General features: G+C 37.2%; 1 protein-coding gene across 1 annotated transcript in view; it reads right to left on the bottom strand.

Annotated features, from left to right (window-relative positions):
• The window catches only part of LARP4B (La ribonucleoprotein domain family, member 4B), a 98,737-nt gene that overhangs the window by 33,338 nt on the left and 43,232 nt on the right, over window positions 1-22,167 (bottom strand). The window contains exons 3-6 of the mRNA XM_006874420.1: window positions 14,237-14,387; window positions 13,854-13,994; window positions 4,046-4,124; window positions 2,185-2,321 (exon numbers count right to left, since the gene is read on the bottom strand). Of these exons, the coding sequence (XP_006874482.1) occupies window positions 2,185-2,321; window positions 4,046-4,124; window positions 13,854-13,994; window positions 14,237-14,387 (508 nt within the window). The remainder of the gene's footprint in view (window positions 1-2,184; window positions 2,322-4,045; window positions 4,125-13,853; window positions 13,995-14,236; window positions 14,388-22,167) is intronic.

The raw sequence follows: 22,167 nt of genomic DNA, 5'->3' as shown, positions 1-22,167 counted from the left end.
TGAATGTAAAACTAATGTTCTCCCATGTAAACTATGATATAATTCACAATAAAACATTAAAAAACAAACAAACAACTGCATGTTGTTGTTGTTAAGTGACCATATAGAATCATATAGCAACTTGAAAACTTAGATAAACTTAGGGCGTAGTGAGTTTGTGCTAATGGAGAAAGAATAAATCAGATAAGGAGGATGAGAATGACTGCGCAACTTAAAGAATGTAATCAATGTCACATGTGAAAATTGCTGTATTCTGTTGTGTATATTTTTAACAACAAAAAAATAAACAAAATAGATTATGTCTTTAAAAAAAAAAAAAGATGGAGACAGCTTAAGTGCCCATCAATGGAAGACTGGATAAACAAATTTTGGTAAACACACACAATGGAATACTATGCAACCTTGAAGAATTGCGACGAATCTGCAAAGCACCTCATAACTTGGATGAACCTTGAGGACAATTATACTGAGTGAAATTGTTAACCACAAAAGGCCAAATATTATATGGGACCATTATCTTATAAGAGTTTAAGTGATGAGGAGGGCTATACACAAGGAGTGGAAGGCAATCCACAAGAAGGTGGGTAAGCAGGTGAACAATGAGAATAAGGGAAGAGTGTAGGAGGTGTGCATTGACTAAATGGGACAGAGGTAAACAGTGATGTTTACAATCTTGGAACAAGAGTGTTCTGTGACACAGGGATTGAAACAAAGCCTGAATGGGTAAATGAGGGGAAATAATGTTAGGTGCTGGCTTGCAAAATGTGTCCTTCGGATATTTAAATGAATATACTTTTTTGTTTTATATGCATAAATCAATTATTTTTGCAGAGAGGGCTTACAATCATTTAGATGAAACAAAACATAGAATTGCTTCAAAGTACAGCTAATGATCTTGTCTGTTAACATTCACTCAATTCAAAACAAAAAGTTAAAAAAAAAAAAAAAAAACGAAATCCAATATATAAGACATTTAATATAAAACTCTTCCAGAGTTATGCAGTCTTGGGTGGGAAGCAGTATTACTGATGGATACATTCATTATCTTGATTGAGGTGATGGTTTCAAGGGAATTTAAATATGTCAAAACTTACCAAATCACAAACTTGAGCAATTTATTAAATATCAATTAAGCCTCAATAAAGTAGTTTTCTTTTAAATAAAACATAAACGCTGTAAAAGCCTAACTCTGTAAAGCAAACCAAGACACAATCAAGCTATATATAAGGGGCCTTCCAAAAGTCTGTGAAAAAATGAATTAAAAGATAATGGAATTTTCCCACAACTTTTGGAAGGCCCCATGTAGTTATGACACAAAAAAAAACACTTTAAGTATCTGTATTTCCTGAAATTCTTGTAGATCTTTGATGAAATGTTAAGATTCATTTGATGTGGCCAAATGACAAAGGAAGAACTGCATTACAGTAATCTTTTAAGGAAAGATATAATTGCAAGATGCAATTGCATTTCAACAAAATTTAAGTTGAAAGATGAAAAGTCTTATCGATGCAAGAATGCTGATTAAAATGTATTTTACTTTAACCAAAATAATTATGATTAATTTTACTAAACAGCTAAGTTTGAAATCTTCATTAAAAAGATTCCTTTTCTAACACAAATGACCTACAGTCATTATTAAAGTATGCAATGAGGCTTTCTGCTCCCATAAAGATTTGCATACAGCCTCACAAACCCTGTACAGGGTTGCTATGAGTCAGAACCAACTCCACAGCACATAACAACAACAACAAAGTCTGCTTTTGAAGTTTTTAATTACGGATTCAATCAGTACTTTCAAATTTGGGATGGTGAGAGAGGAATGGAAGGCAATGCAAGATTTAATTTAACTTCAAATACTTGAGCATTTAATGGAATAGATTTAAATCTTCATTAAAAGAAAATCTCGCTGTCATTGAGTCACATCTGACTCATACTGAACCTATAATAGGACAGAGTAGAAATGGTCCACAGAGTAGCCAAACCTAAAATCTTGAGCATACTGCCACATCTTTCTTCTGCAGGTTGGCTGGTGGGTTCGAACAACTGACCTTTTGGTGAGCAGTCAACCATTTAACCACTACGTCATCAGGGCTCATTTAAAGACTGATAGTAATAAGGAAATACTGACAGGAAAAAATGCTGTAAAGATCAAATATGATTCATTTTAAATGATTATTTACTTACATCTTAGTACTTCAACAATCAAATCAACATCAGTGCTGAGTTTCTTTATATGGTCAAGGTTCGCTACCGTTGTAATTGGCACATACTGATCACTATCCATCTGTGATATAAGGTACATATCACTAGCAAGATTCTCCCTGTTGAAAGAAAAGAGTTGTTTTTAAAAAATTAATGCTTCCGTAAAAGGAAGCTTTATCTACAGCAATTATTAGTTTCACATACAATACTAGTGTGGCATGGCACGGCTTACAATTATATCCAATTTCCAACCCTATGCTATTTACTACCTTTATGTTCAGAGGCAAATTTTTCATATATTTGGCAAGGAAGACAGAACGCATTATACACTGAAAGTTTTTGTGAAGTGTTGTTGAGTTGGTTCTAACTCACAGCAACCTTGTATTGGGTTTCTGAGACTAAGCCTTTTTGGGAACAGAAAGTGTCATCTTTCTTTCACGGAGCAGCCAGTGAAATTGAAACACTAACATTATGGTTCACAGTCTAGTACTTATCCTACACAGCCACCACACTCCCAAATAAAAATGAATAATTATTTTACAAAATGTAGTTTCTTTAAGTTACTTTTGAGCAGTGTATTTATACAAAGAAAATTTTAACAGATCCAGCACACTGAACAAGAAAGGACAAGGATAAAGTTGATACTCAAATTTCATTCTGTACAGTCTGGAACACTTGTTAAAGATGCTGCAAATCTTACTGTCCTTCCTTCCTTGCAGCCATCATTAAAAAAAAGGAAAATTGAGCAGTAACATTATCCACAGTTGCTAAGGCCAAAAGCAAGCAATACTTTAGGTGAATATTACCTGTTTGCTGGTGTTCTGCACTAAGATAAATGTTTCTCATGAGTTCTCATAAATAAAACAATGTGTATTATACATAACAAGGTTCTCGAAAACATCTCAAAACTGAATACAATAAAGGGTTTCAGAAGGACTTCTTACAATGTCTCTCAATCTTGACGTTCAATAGAATTGATTTGTTTTCCCTCATGTCGGTTAGCCATCTTTAACATAGGGTGATTGTGGCCAAGCAAGGGATAGGCAAGTTTTTGTGAATGGCATAGAACTATATTTTTCAATTTATGGGCAGAATCTTTTTTTCAATCTTAAGGAATGTCATTTTTGTAATAATTTGTGAATAAATGAAAATGGAAGGAAGAACATGACCCTCATCACCAACTTCATGCAACCCCACTATTTTTGCAGAAGTTCTCATCAGACAACTCTAATGTTAAGGACTACAGAGAAAACACCTAAAAACATCACTACTGATAAAAAATTCTAAGCATAATCAATGAGGTGAGATTTCTGCTATATTCACACTTGAAAGAAAATTACCCAAATCAATCTATTTCTATATCCCATTTTGCTGTCTGAATTTCAAAGGTTTTATCTTTTAAAGAGAAAAATTATTCAGGAAAAAGTTACTAAAAATATGAATATTATGACTTACATAGTAAAACAATTTTGCTGCTGCACATGTTTGGTATATTTTGAGAAACAATATAGGAAAACTGCTATCAGACTTTAGTGTGCTTAAGAATCTCATTGTGAGATTAAAGATTCTACAGTCCTACCTCAGAGATGCTGATTCAGTAGGTTCGGGGTGGGGTCTAGTATTTCAAAAGATAATATTAATCAAGATTAATCTGTGAACTAAACTTCAGGGAACAATGAATTCCCTAACATGTCAAAAGGTTATTACTTGATATTCAACATTTCTTATCAACATACACTTTATCTCCTTCCATGCAAAATGCCAAATTTATAACATTTATAAATAATAACCAATGCATCATACCAAAGATACTAAGTGCTAGAAAATTTACTATGATTTTTACCTAGATAAGCAGAACTCCAATGTTTTTTTAAGCACTTCTCGGGGGTCTTCTTGGCTTTCTGGTTGAGACTCATTTCCACCTATATAAGAATAATGATCAACTTAGGAAAACAAGGCTTAAAATTCATCAACTAGATGTTTTGTTACTGCAATTCTTATGCTTTCAGTATATGGAGTACTGTGTGGTGCTGTGGGTGAATGTGATGGACTGCAAAGTCAGTTTGAACCACAAGGTCGACGGTTCAAGCTCACCAGCCGCTCCTCAGAAACCCTATAAAGGGTTGCTATATGGGTTCGAACCAACTTGACAGCACTTAACAACAATGACAATAGATGACTGATAGGTAGGTAGGCAGGCACAGGCAGACAGATAAAACATACATATAAACACGTACAGACATACGGGGGAGGGGTAAAAATATTTTGTAAAAAAAGTCATTATATTTGAGTTCCCTTTCCCACCAACTTTTTGAAGCCCCCAAACTTATATAACAGTGTAAGAACTATAAGAAAAATGCTATTTTGCCTGATAAATAAAACACAGACCAAAAAAAGTAAAGCAAACAAACAAAAAAGTTTAGAGTGACTTTTAATCTCAAAATAACTTGTTAGTGTTGTTGTTAAGTGCCACTGAGTTGGTTGTAACCCACAGTGACCCTGTATGGGTTTCTGAGGAGTGGCTGGTGAGGTTGAACAGTTGACACTGTGGTTCAAATTGACCCTGAAGTCCAGCGCATTAACCTACAGCGCCACACAAGGATTCTAAATAGTGGATATACTACGCTTATTTAACTCCTTGCCTCATTTCACAAAGAATTTCCAAGTAGCCTATAGGAACAAAGACATTAAAACACAATACTAAGGTATCAGTGAAAGAATCAAAAGAAGGAAACAACAGATATAGGTAAAAAATTGGGAACTATAAAAACACAGACTATAAAAATTTCTTTCATTTCTATAGTATGTCTTTCATTTGCCTCTATGTCTCTAGATAGTCAGAGCACACATGAGAAATTGCCAAGTTACAGAGTTCTTACTAGAGAGTACTAAACAAACCAGATCATCAAGGGGAAATGAAAAATGTTAATGGACGGTATGGTGGATGATGGTCCTCAATAATTTATACAGCTATGGTTACAAGATGCATATGACTTACACATAGTAAGGTATAGTGGAGCTGATGTCTTCTAATAAAGGGAAGCAGGTTTTAGTTTAACTGCCACACTCTGCTGTAACAAAACATTCTGGATGCTATGTGAACAGGTATTTTAATAATGTTGGGCACCTCTATTTAAGATGGCATCAGGGAATTAAACATTCTGAAATGCTAATAATGAAGAACTTTTTTTTCATATGCGTTTATCTAAATTGTTGCTGATACGTGCCATTGAGTCGGTTCCAACCCACAGCGACCCTGTATAGGGTTTCCGAGGGACAGCTGGTGAGCTTGAACTGCCAACCCTGTAGTTTCCAAACGGCTTTACAGTCTGGCGCATTAGCCCATAGCACCACACCAGGACTCCTAAATTAGCATGGCACAAATTACAGAATAGTCTAATAAGGTACAAACATTTTAAAAGTTAAAAAAAAAAAAAAACCAAAAGGCAAAGACAAAGCAGGAGAGAAACAAGAACAAGACAAGTCATGTCTGTGTTTATGTAAGGCTTTAACACCTGGAAAACAACACAAACAAAATCAAATAGGACTAAAAATTAGAAATAGCTCTTGGCAAAAAACAAAACAAAAAACTACATAGCCAATGTTGTTCACTGAGCAATGTGTAGAAATTATTGAATGAGAGAACCTCTAACTTGCAGTGCAAACATATACCAAAACACACAATATTACTTAGGAACAAAGAAATGTCTACACAAAAGCTTACACATGAATGTTCCTAGCAGCATTATTTATATTAGCCAAAATAGTGGACACAACTCAAATGTCCACCAACTGTTAAATAAAAATGCAATGTAAGCACCCACCCACTGGAATAGCAAAAAACAGTTGTTATCAAGTTGCTCAGACTCCAGGTAACCTCATGTGTGTCAGAATACAATTGTACTGTATAGGACTCTCAGTGGAAACATTCCAGTGTTTTTTAATTCAATTTTTCCACCAAATTTTTGAAGCCCATCCCACATCACTTATCACCAGGACTCCTGGTGTGGCACTATAGGATCAGCAGGGGACTTTGAACCAAAGAGTTGGTGGTTCAAACCAACCAGTCACTCCTTGGAAACCCGCTACAGGATAGTTATCATTAAGAACTGTCTAGATGACAATTAGCAACAACAACACACACCACACTAGGCTTTTTTCCCAAGGAGCTTCTAGCTAAAGACTCAAACATCCAACCTTTTGGTTAGCAACCAACTGTACTGACCATTTGTCCTACCCAGGGACTGCAGACGACAATTACTGGGCTGTAAAATAGAAATGAAGCATTGACACATGATATATATATATATAATATGAGTGAAACTAGAAATGTTCACAATCCGCAAGAAAGAATATACATCAGTGGTTGCCTAACTAGGGAAATGGGAAATGAATGTTAATGTTCCATTTCTCTGGAAGGATGAACACAAGGTTCTAAAACTGAATTAAGATGGTATCTATACACTCTTGTGAATATACTAAAAATCTAATACACTAAAACGGCATATCTTAAAGGGGTAAATTACAACATGCAATGTAAATTATATCTTAATAAAGCTATTACAACTTAAAAACAAAATATGAATTCGTTCCTTCATTTGGAAAGCTCTCTCCTTGTCACCTTCACATCCCACCTGTCACCTTCACAACCCACCTCATGTAATATTTATTGTCTATTTACTAAGTTGTTGTTATTAAGTGTCATTGAGTTGGTTCCGATTCACAGCGACCCTGCATAGGACTTCCGATGAGTGGAGAGTGGGTTTGAACCACTGACCTTATTGTTAACAGCCCAGTGTGCTTATCCTACAGTGCCACACCATAACAGTTAGTCAGTACCGCCTAAAAAAACCATAATCACTGCTAACAGGAGGCCAAATTTCAAGCGGGAAAAGCAGAGAATAAAGCGTTAAATAATCATATACTATCATAAGTCAGAAATTGATACAAAGGAAATTCAAATAAGAGAATAGAATGAATGATGGTTTTTAGAAAGAATGGTCAGAGGAGGTCTTGTTTAAGAGGTAACAGCTAAGCAGCTCTCACAAATAAAATAGGAGACAAGCACAGCAGAGTGAGTGAAGGAGAAAGTAACGAGGCCACAGAGAGGGAAGGGAAGGAGAGTGGTGATAGTGGATCAGATCAAATATGGTCTTGCAGACTACAGTAAAGACACTAGAATTTTAACCTAAACATGACAGAAAACCAATTCAGGGTTGAGGTGTGTGGAATTTGTGTGCCATGGGATTAGAACTACTGACCTTGTGGTTAGCAGTACAAAGTGTAACCCACTACACTACTATATAACTCCTTAATTCTGGGTTGAGAACAACGATCTATAAGATATAATTTACATTTTGGAACTATTTGGTTCCATGATGAAAAAGACTATGATGCCATAGATGGAAAGTAGCAAGATCAGTTAGGAAACGAATACAAGAATATAAAATAATTTAGATACTTCAAGTTACAAGTGGTATTTAAAAGCAATGAGACTGGATGAGATGCATTCAAAGAATATACAGATAGTAAAGAGGACTGAACCTTGCACCATTCTGAGATTTAGAAGCAAGGAAAAAGAATAAGAAAACTGGGAAGACAGTCAGTGAGATGAGAAGCTACCTGGTAGAATGTGAAGACAGGAAGTCAAGAAAATAAAGTTTCACAGTGGAGGGACTCCTCAGCTAAAAAATGTTAACTAAGATAAAAACTGGTAAGTAACTACTACATTTTGTTGTTAGGTGCCATCAAGTTGGTACCAACTCAAAGCAACCCTATGCACAACAGAACAAAACACTGCCCGGTCTGGGCCAACCTAACAATTGTCAGGCTTGAGCCTACTGATGCTGCCGCCACTTTGCCAATCCATCTTGTTGAGGGTCTTGCTCTTTTTCTCTGACCCTCCACCTTACCACACATGGTATCCTTCTCCAGCGACTGGTCCCTCCTGACAACACGTTCAAAGTATGAACGACAATGTTTGGCCATCCTAGCCTCCAAGGAGCACTCTGGCTGTACTTCTTCCAAAACAGACGTTTGTTCTTTTGGCAACCTAATGTACTTTCAATATTCTCCTCCAACACCATAACTCAAATGCATCAACTCTTCTATAGTCTTCCTTATTCACTGTACAGCTTTCGCATGCATATGAGGTTACTGAAAACACCATGGCTTGGGTCAGGTACACCTTAGTCTTCAACCTGTTATGTTTGCTCTTCAAAACTTTTTAAAAAAGTCTTGTGAAGCAGATTTGCCTTATGCAATATGTCATTTGATTTCCTGACTGCTGCTTCTCTGAGTGTTGATCGTTGATCCAAGAAGAATGAAGTCCTCGAAAACTTCAGTCTTTTCTCTGTTGATAAAAATGTTGTTTAATAGTCTAGTGGTGAGGATTTTTGCATTCAAATACAATCCATACTGAAGGCTGTGGCCTTTGATCTTCATCAGTAAGTGTTTTAAGTCCTCTTCACTTTCAGCAAGCAAGGTTGTATCACCTGGATATCACACGTTGTTAATTAATCTTCCTATAATCCTGATGGCAAGATTTTCTTCAAATAACACAGCTTCTTGGATAATTTGCTCAGCATACTGGTTGCATAAGTATGGTAAAAGAATACAACCTGTTGCACACCTTTCCTAATTTTAAACCATTCAACGTTCCCATGTTCTGTTTGAACAACTGCCTCTAGGTCCATGTACATATTCCTCATGAGTACAATGAAGTGTACTGGAATACTCATACTTCGCAATGTTCTCCATAGCTTGTCATGATCCACACAATCAAAATCCTCTGCGTAGTCATTAAAGCACAGATAAACATCTTTCTGATATTCTCTGCTTTCAGCCAAGACCCTTCGGGCATCAACAATGATATCCCTCGTTCCACAGCCTCTTCTGAATTCAGCTTGAACCTCTAGAAGTTCTCTGTATGCTTGCAGCCATTTCTGTATTACCTTTAGTAAAACTTTACTCGCATGGAATATCAAAGATATTATCCGATGATTTCCATTGGTACCTCTCTTTGGAATGAACACAAATATGGATCTCTTCCAAATTTGGTCAGACATTTGTCTTCCAAATTTATTGGCATAGATGAGTTTGAGTGCCTCCAATGCCGCCTCACCTTCTTGACAGATTTCTATTTTTATTCCATCAATTCCTGGTGCCTTGTTCTTTGCCAATTCCTTCAATGCACCTTGGACTTCTTTCCCTCAGTATCACTGGCTCTTGATCATATGCTACCTCTTGAAACAACTAAACATCAACCATTTCCTTTTGGTACAGTGACTCTGTATATTCTTCCATCTTCTTTTGATGCTTTCTGCATCATTCAATAATTTGCACAAAGAATTCTTCAATAACGAAAGTCAAGGCTTGAATCTTTTCTTCAGTTCCCCCAGCTTGAGAAATGCTGAGCATGTTCTCTTTTGGTTTTCGGACTCCAGATCTTTGCACATTTTGTTGTAATAATTGGCTTTGTCTTCTCGAGCTGTCCTTTGAAATTTTCTGTTCTGCTCTTGTACTTCTTCATTTCCTCCATTTGCTTTAGCATCTCTATGCTGGAGAGCAAGTTTCAGAGTCTCTTCTGAAATCTATTTTGATCTTTGCCTTCTTAATGACTTATTGCTTTCTTCCTGTATGATGTTACTGATGTCATCCCACAACCCTTCTGGTCTTCGGTCTTCAGTGTCTAATGTATCAAATCTATTTTTCAGATGATCTCTAAATTCAGGTGGGATATATTCAAGGTCCTATTTTGGCTCTCATGGACTTGTTTTCATTTTCTTCAGCTTCAATCTGAATTTGCCTATGAGCAATTGATGGTTTGTTCCACAATCTGCCCATTGTTTTGTTTTGGCTGATTATATGGAGCTTTTCCACCGTCCCTTTCTACAGATGTAGTCAATTCGATTTCTGTGTATTCCATCTGGTGAGTCCCATGAGTATATTCATCTCTTATGATGTCCAGAGAAAGTATTTGAAATGAATACATCATTGATTTTGCAGAATTCTATCATGAGATCTCCAGCATCACTTCTATCATCAAGGCCACCACATTTTCCACCTATTGATCCTTTCTCTTTTTTTCCGCTCTTTCATTCCAAGAACCAGTAATGATCAATACATCTCGATTGCTTGTTTGATCAATTTCAGATTGAAGAGGTGGGTGGAATTCTTTTATTTCATCCTCATTACTAGATCTGGCCACACTAAAGTCACTAGTGACCTATCAAATGCAGTTTTGGTGTTGTTGCTGTTAAGTGCTGTTGAGTTGGTTCTGAGGAGTGCCAAGTGGATTTGAACTGCTGACAGTTTGGTTCAAACTGACCTTGCGATCCAGAGCTTATCCTACAGCACACCATACCAAAATTATTGTTGTTAAAGTGATTTCGAGTCTGTTCCAACTCACAGGGACCCTGTGTAGGAATTATGAGACTTTACATCTTCAAGGGAGCAGAAAGCCTCACCTTTCTCCTGGGGAGCGGCTGGTGGGTTCAAACTCAGACCTTGTGGTTCACAGCCCAATGCTTATCCTATGGAGCCAATGTGCTTCCCCACACCAGGATTGGTGAAGGCAAAAGTTACCTAGACTGAACTTAAAAAAGAATGGGAGGTAAAGGAATGGACATAGTTGGCTAGTACTGTCAACTCATTGAAGAATTTTGCTAGTGGAAGACATGCTGTCAAGGACAGTTTCATTTAAGATGGGAAATGAAACAGCATTAGTATAATAAAGGCACTGATAAAGCAAAAAAATTAATGATATAGCAGATAAAGGGGATAACAGAGCCAAAACCTTGAGAACTCAAGAAAAGACAAGATCTAGTATAGCGTAAAAAGAGTTCACTGGCACATGGATTGTTAGAATTAGTGGTGCTAGATTGCGGAAATGTTTTTCTGATGGCTTTAGTTTTCACAGTCAAATAAAACACAAGATCATCTGCTTCTAGCCAGGGTAAGAATAACAGGTACTGAATTCACAGTCCCTTTTAGAACCACCAAAAATATCAAATACATGAAACAAGTTGTCAACATATACAGCATCAGGCAGCAGAGAACAGTGGTCCCTGAGATACATAACACTAGGTGAGGGAAGCATTATGATTGTCCTGGTTTAATACCATGGGAGAAATTCCAGGCTACTGAGGCAAAAGTGAAATCCAATGGAGAAAAATCAAGGTGGTTACAGTGTCTATGAACCAGAATAAACAAAAGAGAGAAATCTGGAGGGCTGTAGAGGGTTTCCCCATCAAGGAGACACTGAGTTCTGGTCAATATATAGGTGTGCTGAAACTACCCCAATGCCAAGGAAAGAACCATCCGAAGGGAATAAAAGCAACAATATTCACTGTTACACAGCTCTGCAAACAGTTCCCACCAGCTCAACTGGGAAACTTCATGATTCACAGAAAACCAGGCACACTGCGTGGAGTAAGGAGAAGGGTTTTGACTAAGGGGTGGGGAATAAGTCGATCTAGACTGAGCACCAATCCACTCATTAGAATAAAAACCTTAAACGTTAGATCTGATCTTATTCAACACCTTCTGAGGTGGGACATTTCCACTAACAAGGACAAGCAGACCATCCTAGAACAGTTAGAGCAACAGAAGTTATATCTTCAAAGAAAGATCAGCAGGAAAAAAAAAAAAAAATGGAAGTATGATTGGCTACAACAAGAATAAGCAAATTGTTCACTGGGAAGCCATCAAGGCAAGCAATCAAGTTGCTTCAGGACAAACCCCACCTCCCCTCCAAGACTGAAACTCAAAGGGAACACATGAGCAGGCGTATAAACTTGCTGACGACCACACTGGTCTACTGGTGAATGAAAAGAGGGGGAAAGGCAGCAATGAAGAAATGGAATGCGTTCAACCACAATCCATAGACTTCCGCTGACCTGGAGATGAGTGAGAGAAGAGCAAGGGCTGGTTTGTCCAAAGTGTGGTGAGACCGCGGGCATCTGAGCCTATGGACAAGGACACAGCCACAGAGGGTAGCTAGAACTGAGAGTGAAACATCCAGAAGATATGAAGTCAAGGGAGGCGAACAAGAACAACGGCTTGATAATCAGAACTACTTGACCAGAGGAAGAAAAAAAAAAAAAAAAAAACAATTTTTTTTAAATAATGGAAACGAGGGTAAATTGCTATAATTTGATGAACGTGACCTACATTCATGGGTGTAGTAGCTGATAATACCAACAGAGAGGGAAGGAGTCTTCACATCAAGTATCAGTGTTATCCCCTCTGTACATAGGGTAGATAGGGACGAGCAACTTAGACGTTGGCTACCTAAAATGAGGAGGTGATAAAGGCACAAAGTGGGAGTTTAGTTTAAGAGTGTGTTGGGGAAGATAGAGTCCCCACTGAATAGTTTTATCTTGTCTAGATGGGTCTGGTGAAAAGAGATGGGGATAAGATTTGTAAGATTCAATAGTGAGTAACTGTTATCATGACTAATCGCGACTGTCACAATTTTAAAGGTAGAAGTTTTATAACAAAAATAGGGGTGTAGTTAATCTTACAGTCCAGAAACAGAGGACCGTAGTACCATCAAGGGAGAAGAGCGCAAGTGGAATTCGGGACCCTATTCATAGAAATAGCAACACCAGAGATGAAGGCAGAGATGGGGACATGGAGAGAGGGAGCAACTGAGACCTGATGGCCAGGAGTCAGCCTTGTAAAACGTGCCCTTTGGTGGGTTTAAGTTATTATATATGCCTGAGTGTTTTTTAAAAAAAAGAGCATAGAGAGAAATACTGTTAACTGATGGTACATGGAGGGGATTATAATCATTGTAATGAAACAAGGTGTATGATTTGTTGAATGTAAAACTGATTATCTGCCCTGTAAATTTTCACTCAATTCACAACAAAAACATTGAAAAACAATGATGTATTGAAGGAACTGACAAAGAACAAGGCACCAGGAATAGACGCAATAAAAACTGAAATCTTTCAAGAAAGTGAGGCGGCACTGGGGAAAAAAAATTTAACCCATAGGGGAATTAAAACAATGATCACAAGTGCATTCGTATAATTAAAAGTTAGATACAGACATGGAAAAATACATTTTTTAAAAGGTCCAATAGGATTTCAGGATATGAAAACTGTCTGAAGAAGATGATTAAAAGACAGCTTCTTATTTGTTTGTGCTCACATTTTCTTTCCTCCAAGCTATTCTTTCACACTCCCTCAAAGTTTACCTTTCCTAAATTATTTTCTTCAAGTATTTTACTCCCTACAGGGGCAGTTTGAAACCCTCATAGTTTCCAAAACTCTCAAATTTGGCCTCAGTAATTCTTATCTACCCTTACACTCCATTTTTAAGTTCCTAACTTTATCCAAACTATCTTATTCTCGATTACAACACTGACATTTCTATCTCTGTATAGATGTAAGTCACCCTACAAATTAATCTTCTACTTTGCATGCTTAAATATTATTCATCTTCATGACCTACTCATGTCTGATATTCTTTATAATGCCCTCCCAGACCAGAGACTGCAGGGTTCTTTCCCCACTTCCTTTCACCTCTGCATCCGTATGAGACTGACTTTAAAGCAGAAGCTAACAAATAAGAGGCAGTTTAGGGCAAGTGTTAATAAATCCCTAACTCTATATGACAATGAATCGATAAAATAGCATTACCTGTTTCACTATTTTCAGGCAGAGATTCATATTCTGAGTGATCCAGAGGGAAAGTGTTCATATCTGTTTGGTCTGATGCCTGTAAATCTGGTAACACAGCATTCTCATGACTTTTGTCACCATCGCCGTTGCCATCCAATCCTATAATTATAAATTTTATGCCAAAAGTCAGAGTTAGCAAAATATTTTTTTCTTTTTTTAAAATAGCTTACACATGTAGTTACTTGAATGTTTCAATTTGATTGTAAAAGATTTCCTGATTCCTAAGTACTGTTCCAAACCATGGTACAAATTTTTATTACTTCTTAAAGATGGATTAAAATGAAAACAATGACTTCAGAAGTAAAGATGCTGCTAATAAGTGATTCATACTCATAACTTACCCTCTTTGCAGAAATCTGGAGGATGGTCAGGTATTTCTTCCCAAGTTTTACTCACACTGCCTTCAGTTGTAGTACTTGCTGCCAAATGTAGCATATGATTCCCCCATACTTTTGCATTAGGGTTTAACTCCGAAATCTTGGTTGTTGGTGCCTTGAAAAGAATATGGTATTCACTTACTGAAGCAGAGCAAACAGGTGAAACTTACCTATTTATACATTTGTTGTTGTTAAGTGCTGTCAAGTTGGTTCCGACCCATAGCAACCCTGTATAGGGTTTCCGAGGAGCAACTGGTGAGTTTGAACTGCCGACCGCGCAGTTCAAATGGCTTTGCAGTCTGGTGCATTAACCCACAGCGCCACACCAGGACTCCTTATACATACTTGGAATGAAATTAGATTCAGAAGTAACAAAAACTGACACAGCCAGAACTCATCTCATGATGTTCCCACTACGTGTGGCACTGTAGGCTAATGTGCTGGGCTGCTAAGTCAACGTCAACCACAAGGTCACCAATTCAAGCTCACCAGCTGCTCCTTGGTAACCGTATACAGGGTTGCTATGGGTCAGAACCGACCCGAGGATACTTAACAACAACAACCATGTACAGTAATCCCTGAAAGCTGGGTAAGAAAACACAGTGTGAAATGGAAGAATGTCAGTGTGGGTGGGAAGACTGCTGTGGATTTAAATAAGGTATATCAAGAACAATTTCATTAATACTCAAGGAGATGAAGGAATGAACAACATTGTTGATACCTGACGAGAGTATTCTAGACATTGTAGATAAGGACCTTCTATAACAATCAGTATTTAAAAAAAAAAACAAAACAGCAGCCTTCCCCTAGAGGTGGAGTCCTGAGTTCAGATTTCTATCCTAAATAGGCATGGCACTGTAGGATAATCACTGGATCACAGTTTGAACTGCAAGGCCAGTGGTTCAAATTCAGCAGCCACTGCTCAGAAATCCTATGCAAGATCGCTATTAGTTGGAACCAGACTCGATGGCACTTAACAACAAAAAAGTGGGAGAGAATAAATTTTCGTTATCTGGTATATCTGTTATAGCAGTACATAAGTAAGATAGTGTCCAAAGGCTGACTGTTTTATTTAGAGTAAAAGATAAAGATAAAGTCGACCTCACTTATCTTGCATTTACCACCCCTTCCACATTATTCCTATGACCTTGTTTACTACCAGTTACACTGACGTCTATATTGTTTCTAAACACACCAAGTACTTGTGCTCTTACTATTTCCAGTGTCTAGAATACTCTAGTCAGGTATCAACATTGTTTATTCCTTCATCTCCTTGAGTATTAATGAAATTGTTCTTGATATACCTTATTTAAATCCACAGCAGTTTTCCCACCCACACTGACATTCTTCTTCCATTTCACATTTCTGGTCCATATTTTTCTGCCACACTGATACGTCCTGATGTTCTGCTTACAAACCTTTACTGGCTCCCCAAAGTCAAAAGAAAAGTGAAATGCCCTGATGGCAGTTACTTCCCAAACTCAAATATCAGTTTCACCACTATAATCCTTCAGCAAATCTAACCAAATTATTTGCTTTTTCAAATGTACCACATATCACTATACAGTTGATAAGAACTTTCTAACTAAAAGACAACAGTATTTGTCACAAGTTCCTGTAATGTAACCCAGAAAGCGTCTTCAGTCAATTATTTCTAGCTGAAAGCAGAATCATTAGGTTACTCATTCCAGCGTGGAATAAAAATACTATTATTATGTGTATTCTATAATGTGTGCAAAGAATTAGGAAGCACCATAATACACTATGAAATAAGCAACAAATATATCAATAATTTTTAAGACAGAATAAGACCTATGCATATTTGATACAAAACTTTTCATTGAGGGGTTTCAGTATTGTACTCCTAAAACCCAGAGCTGTCTAAATGATTCGGCATTATAGTGACCCTACAGGGCAGAGCAGAGCTGCCCCATGTACTTTCAAAGACTATATAATCTGTTTGGAAGCAGACTGCAGGCATCCTTCTCCAACAGAGTGGCTAGTGGGTTCAAACCAACAACCTTTTGGTTAGCAATCTACCACTTAACCACTGTGCCACTAGTGCTCATTCAGTATTGTATAGGAAGACAGAATAGGAAATTTACTGTGTTTACTACCAACTGCTCTGAAAGAGATCACATTAGAAGGTCCCAGGCAGAGTGGGAGAAAATGCAGAATAATCAAAATTATATAAAAAAACAGACAGTGGCTCCCAACCACCCTTCAGACCTGGGAAAGAACTCACCCTCATGACCCAATTCTCAACCAACTGGTAAATAAGTATACAGAGGGATAACAACACCAGAAAGGTATTTTGTGTTGTTGTTGTGAAGTGCCATCGAGTCCGTTCAGACCCACAGAGACCCTGTATAGGGTTTCCAAAGAGTAGCAGCACCACACAAGGACTTGCTCACCATGAAATGGTCAATCATTCAGTATCAAAAGAGCAACATTTCCCTAAGGAAAAAGTTCAGAAGGAATGGGAAGGAGGGTGGAATGGAAATAAGAACCACAGGGAGAAAGTGTTGTTACATGGAGGCTATCAAAATATTGAGATGTCATTAAAGTGTATGATTTGCTGAGTGGAAAACTGATGATCTTGTTCTGTAAACCTTTACTCAATTCACAATAAAAAAAATTACTGTGTTTAGGGAGAAAAGAGATTTGATGAGAAGCAATGGGAAGCAATATGCATCACAGCTAATATATTCAAAATAGTTGAGTGATGAAGCTTGCAATTTAAGAAACTAAAACTATTTTCAAAATCAGAGAAGGTTGATGTAGTTAAAACTACAGAATATGAGGGTAAGTAGAAAAGCATTACTACAATACCCTCAATGAGGACTCAAGGCTTTAACAATGTCTCAAAGATAGGAATGACTGTGAGGATGGGGTAGGACCAAAGAAGCATTTTAATTTCTACTGCACACAGAATCAATATGAGTTGGAAATGACTCAATGACACCTAAGAAACAACAACTAAGGCTCCCATTTATATGTTGTTGTTGTTAAGTGTCGTCAAGTAGGTTCTGACTCGAACAACTCTGTATAGACTTTCCAGGAGCACACTGGAGAGTTTAAACCACCAACCTTGCAGTTCAAACCAACTTTGTGGTCCAATGCTTACCCTACATTGCCACACCATGACTCTAAAAGTACATACATCTCAAGCCAGTCAGTTCATATATGCACATGTTTATTGCAAATAAAACATTTTAAACATGTCTGTGTGATCAGTGAATGACTGCAGAAAAGTTCACTCAGAAATTCATTTGTCTTAGTCTTGTTAGGGTGCCTTCAAAACAAGGTACAATCAAACAGTGGCTTCTGAGGGGATCTGTTGAGCTACTTTAATTCAAAACAGAAAGGTCAACTAAGAAGGATATGGTGACTTTGTTTTAAGATCCCGAAGGGGTAATCTTGACAGATTTTCTTGATGGACAAAGGGCTTGCTAGAAGTTAAGAAAACAGGTAATTTCATTGGCGAACAAAGGCCAGGAAACTTGTGCCAAGGAATTGTTTTCCATCACAACAATGCATCTGTTTATTTTTCGAAGATAGCAAGGGCTGTTCTACAAGAATTTCCTTGGGAACATCCTATTCTATTTATCCTACAGCCTTGACACTTCAGATTTCTTTTTGTTCCCCAAACTCAAATTACATTCCAAAGGAACACAATTTGAGTCCCTCGAGGATGCCAAAACTGGCATTTTTGATGTGATATAAATTGAAGAGTGCACAATTTTCTTCAAGGAATGATTATACAGATGGAAACACCACCTTCATAAGTATACAGACCTACAAATGTACAAACATAAAAAACTACAAAGCATTTTCTCAAACCACAATGCTATAATAAGAAATCAACAACAGGAAGACCAAGAAAATAAATTCAAATACATGGTAACTGAAAAACACCCTGCTTAAAACCTAATGGGTAGTAAAACAAATAAAAGATGAATTCACAAAGTTCCTAGAAACAAATGAGAATGAAAACACAACTTACCAAAATCTTTGGGACATGGCAAAAGCAGTGCTGAGAGGACAATATTGCAATAAATGCACACATCCAAAAAGAAGAAAGAACCAAAATCAACACATTAGCACAACATCTCCAACATTAGAAACATACCAGCAAAGTAACCTACAGCCACCAGAAGAAAAGAAATAATACAGATTAGAGCAGAAATAAACTAGATATAAAACAAAAACTACAGAATCAACAAGACAAGAAGTTAGTTTTCAAAAGGATTAATAAAATTGACAAACCACTGGCAATCCTAACAAAATAAATGACACACACTATGTATGTTATTTGTGTCATGAAAACATGGGTGATGTCAAAACAGAACCAATGGAAATTTAAAGGGTAACAACATAATACTAGTTAGAGTCGTACTCCAATAAATCTGATAATCTAGAGGAGATGGATGCATTTTCAGAAAAACATTACTTACCTAAACTTACACAGAGTGAAAGAGAAAACGTGAACAGACCAATAACAAATAAATAAATTAGATCAGGTCATCAAGGAACTCCCAACCAAAAAAGAAAACCAGGTCAGTTAAGACAGGCTTCACTGGTGAGTTTTACCAAACATTCAGGGAAGAGCTGTCAACAATTGTACTCAAATTACTCCAGAATATAGAAAAGAGTAGAAAACTTCCTAAAACATTTTATGAAGCAAGCATAATCCTTATACCAAAACGAGGGAAGGACATCACTAACAAAGAAAATTATAGACCAATATCCCTCATGAACATGGATGCAAAAATTCACAACAAAATCCTAGCCAACAGAATTCAATAGCACATCAAAATAATAATAATAATACAGCATGATCAAGTGGGATTCATATCAGGGAGGCAAGGATGGTTCAACATTAGAAAAACAATCAATGTAAACTGCCATATAATTTTTTTAAAAAAGGAAAAGAGCCACATGATCATATCGATTGATGCAGAAAAGGCATTTGACAAAATCCAACATCCATTCTTGATAAAAACTCTCAACAAAGTAGAAATTGAATAGCATGTATGTGATGCCAATAGCCAACATCACTCTCAATAAGAAACTGAGGGCTTTCCCTTTGCCAACATGAACCAGACAAGAATGCCCTTTATCACCATTTCTATTAAATATTGTGCTGGAAGTCTTAGCCAGAGCTATAAGGCAAGATAGGGAAATTAAAGGCATCCAAATTGGCAAAGAAGAAGTAAAACTCTATTTGCAGATTATATGATCCTATACACAGAAAACTCCAAGGCTCAGCAAAACCAAAAAAACTACTAAAACTCATTAGAAGATTCAGCAAAGTGGCAGGCAGGGTACAGGATCAACATACAAAACTCGTCAGATTCCTCTCTGCTAATAATGACAGTGCTGAAAAGGAAATTAGGAAAGCAATCCCATTTTATAATAGCTACCCAAAGGATGAAATATTTAGGAATAAATCTAACAAGAGAAACAAAGGACTTATACAAAGAAAACTTCAAAACACTACTACAAGAAACCAAAATAGACTTACAAAAATGGAAAAATATACCATGCTTCTGGATAGAAGACTTAACATTGTGAAAATGTTAATACTACCCAAAGCAATCTACATATATAATGTGATCCCAATTCATATTCCAATGACATTCTTTAAAGAGATGGAAAAAATTATTACAAACTTTATATGGAAAAGAAAGAGATCCAGAATAAGCAAAGCACTGCTTAAGAAAAACAACAAAAACAAAAGACGAACAACAAAATTGGAGGCCTCTCCTTCCCTGATTTCAAAATTCACTACATGGCTACAAAGGTCCAAACAGCCTAGTACAGGTACAATGAAAGATACATAGATCAATGGAATAGAATGGAGAATCCAGAAATTAACCTATCCATATACAGCCAACTTTGACAAAGGGCCAAAGAACACTGAATAGGGAGGAGATAATCTTTTCAACAGATGGTGCTGACAGAACTGGATATCGATAAGTAAAGGACTGAAACAAGACCTTTATCTCACACCATACACAAAAACTAACTCAACATGAATTAAAGACCTAAATGTGAATCCCAGAGTTATAAAGGTTATCAATGAAAACACAGGGACACATTTTAGGGTTCTAATACAGGGCACACACACACTACCACACACTGTGAAAATGACACACAAAAAACAAGATGAAATAGATGACTGGGACATTCTAAAAATTGGAAACTTATCTGCATCAAACGATTTTACCATTAAGAGTAAAAAGGGAGCCCACAGGGAAAAATCTTTTGCAACAATTTATCAGACAAGGAACTAATTTCTAAAATCTATAGGAAACTACAACACCTCTATAACAAAAAGACAAATACCCCAATTTAAAAATGGGCACAGGACATGAAAAGACACTAAAACAAGGAAGACATTTGGGTAGCCAACAAACATATGAAGAAATGTTCACGATCATTAGCCATTGTTGTTGTTGTTGTTAAGTGCCATCAGAGATGCAAATCAAAACAACAATGAGATATCATCTCACACCAACAATAACAGCAAAGTTCAAAAAAGCAGAGAACAATAAATGCTGGTGAGGATGTGGAGACACTGGGACCCTCCTACATTGCTACTGGGAATGTAAAATGGTTCATCCACTCTGGAAAATGGTAAAGCACTTCTTCACAAAGTTGGAAACAGAAATACCTTATGATCAAGCAATTCCTCTACTTGGTATAAAGCCACAAGAAATATGAGCCAGAACACGAGTAGATATATGCATACCAATGTTTACTGCAGCACTATTCACAATAGGAAAAAGATGGAGACAGCCTAAGTGGCCATCAATGGAAGAAAGGATAAACAAATTCTGATACATATACACCATGGAATATTATGCCACCCTGAAAAATAACAAGGGAGCTGCAAGCCACCGCATAACATAGATGAACCTTGAGGACATTATGCTGACTGAAATAAGTCATTCACAAAAAGGACAAATATTGGATAAGACCATTATTGTAAAAGCTTAACATAAGATACCGGGAGGCAGGGCTTGATGGTGGCTAGAGTGGAGGTGCAGTGAAGTTTGCCATCAGAAATAACACAGAATACCAGGTAAAGCAGATCCAGGGCAGAGCTCCAAAACTCAGAAACACAGAGATAGGAATATTTTAAAGGTTTGAAGGCTTATAGCTTGTGGAGTTTGGAGGTGAAGTAAAAAAAAATGGCGCACTTTTGAATCTGCTGGGCCGGGCCTCTCGAGCTGACATACTGGGCGAGACCAAGCGGCAAGACGAAACAGGGGGAGCAGAAACACCACGGAAAAAACACCGAGAACCTTGGGACAAAGGTGGACAATATACTTTGTCAGTTTTACTTTGTTCTGATTTCCTTTTTTTCGTTGGTATCTGGTAATTGGCGCGCTCACTGTTTGCCCACCTCCATTCTGGTGAATAGAGGGAGAGCCTGAGCCGAATAGCCACCCCCGACCCTCACCACTGGTGGGTTCTTCTGCCACACATGCGCACAGATACTCAGTCCAAGCGGAGGCCCTGAACTTTTATTATCGGTTTCCTTTTTGTTCTGTTTTTTATCATGGGAAAGAGAAGGAGAGGGCTGAAGGGAGGGAAAGAGACTTTAAAGGCAAAACAGGCCAAAGGTTGGATTGGAGCCTGAGGTATAGCTTAACAAACAACACTGGCAACTTGGAATCTCTCGGGCAGCTTTGAAGGCAGGAACTTAGGACATTAAAGCCATACTCATAGTAAGCTACAGATTTTTTTTTCTTTAATTTTTATTGTTTTTCCTTCTTTCTCTCCTCTCCCTTTTCTGTGATTAGAGACTGTAGTATTCAGTCTTAATTTTGCTAGTGCTTTTTAGCCTTTTTTTTTTCTTTTTCACTGGTGTTGTTTTGCTGTTA

Source organism: Chrysochloris asiatica, unplaced genomic scaffold (assembly GCF_000296735.1).
Source record: "Chrysochloris asiatica unplaced genomic scaffold, ChrAsi1.0 scaffold00276, whole genome shotgun sequence".
Classification (NCBI taxonomy): Eukaryota; Metazoa; Chordata; class Mammalia; order Afrosoricida; family Chrysochloridae; genus Chrysochloris; species Chrysochloris asiatica.
Note: the sequence above shows the minus strand (reverse complement) of the source record. Positions and strands in the feature narration are given on the sequence as shown.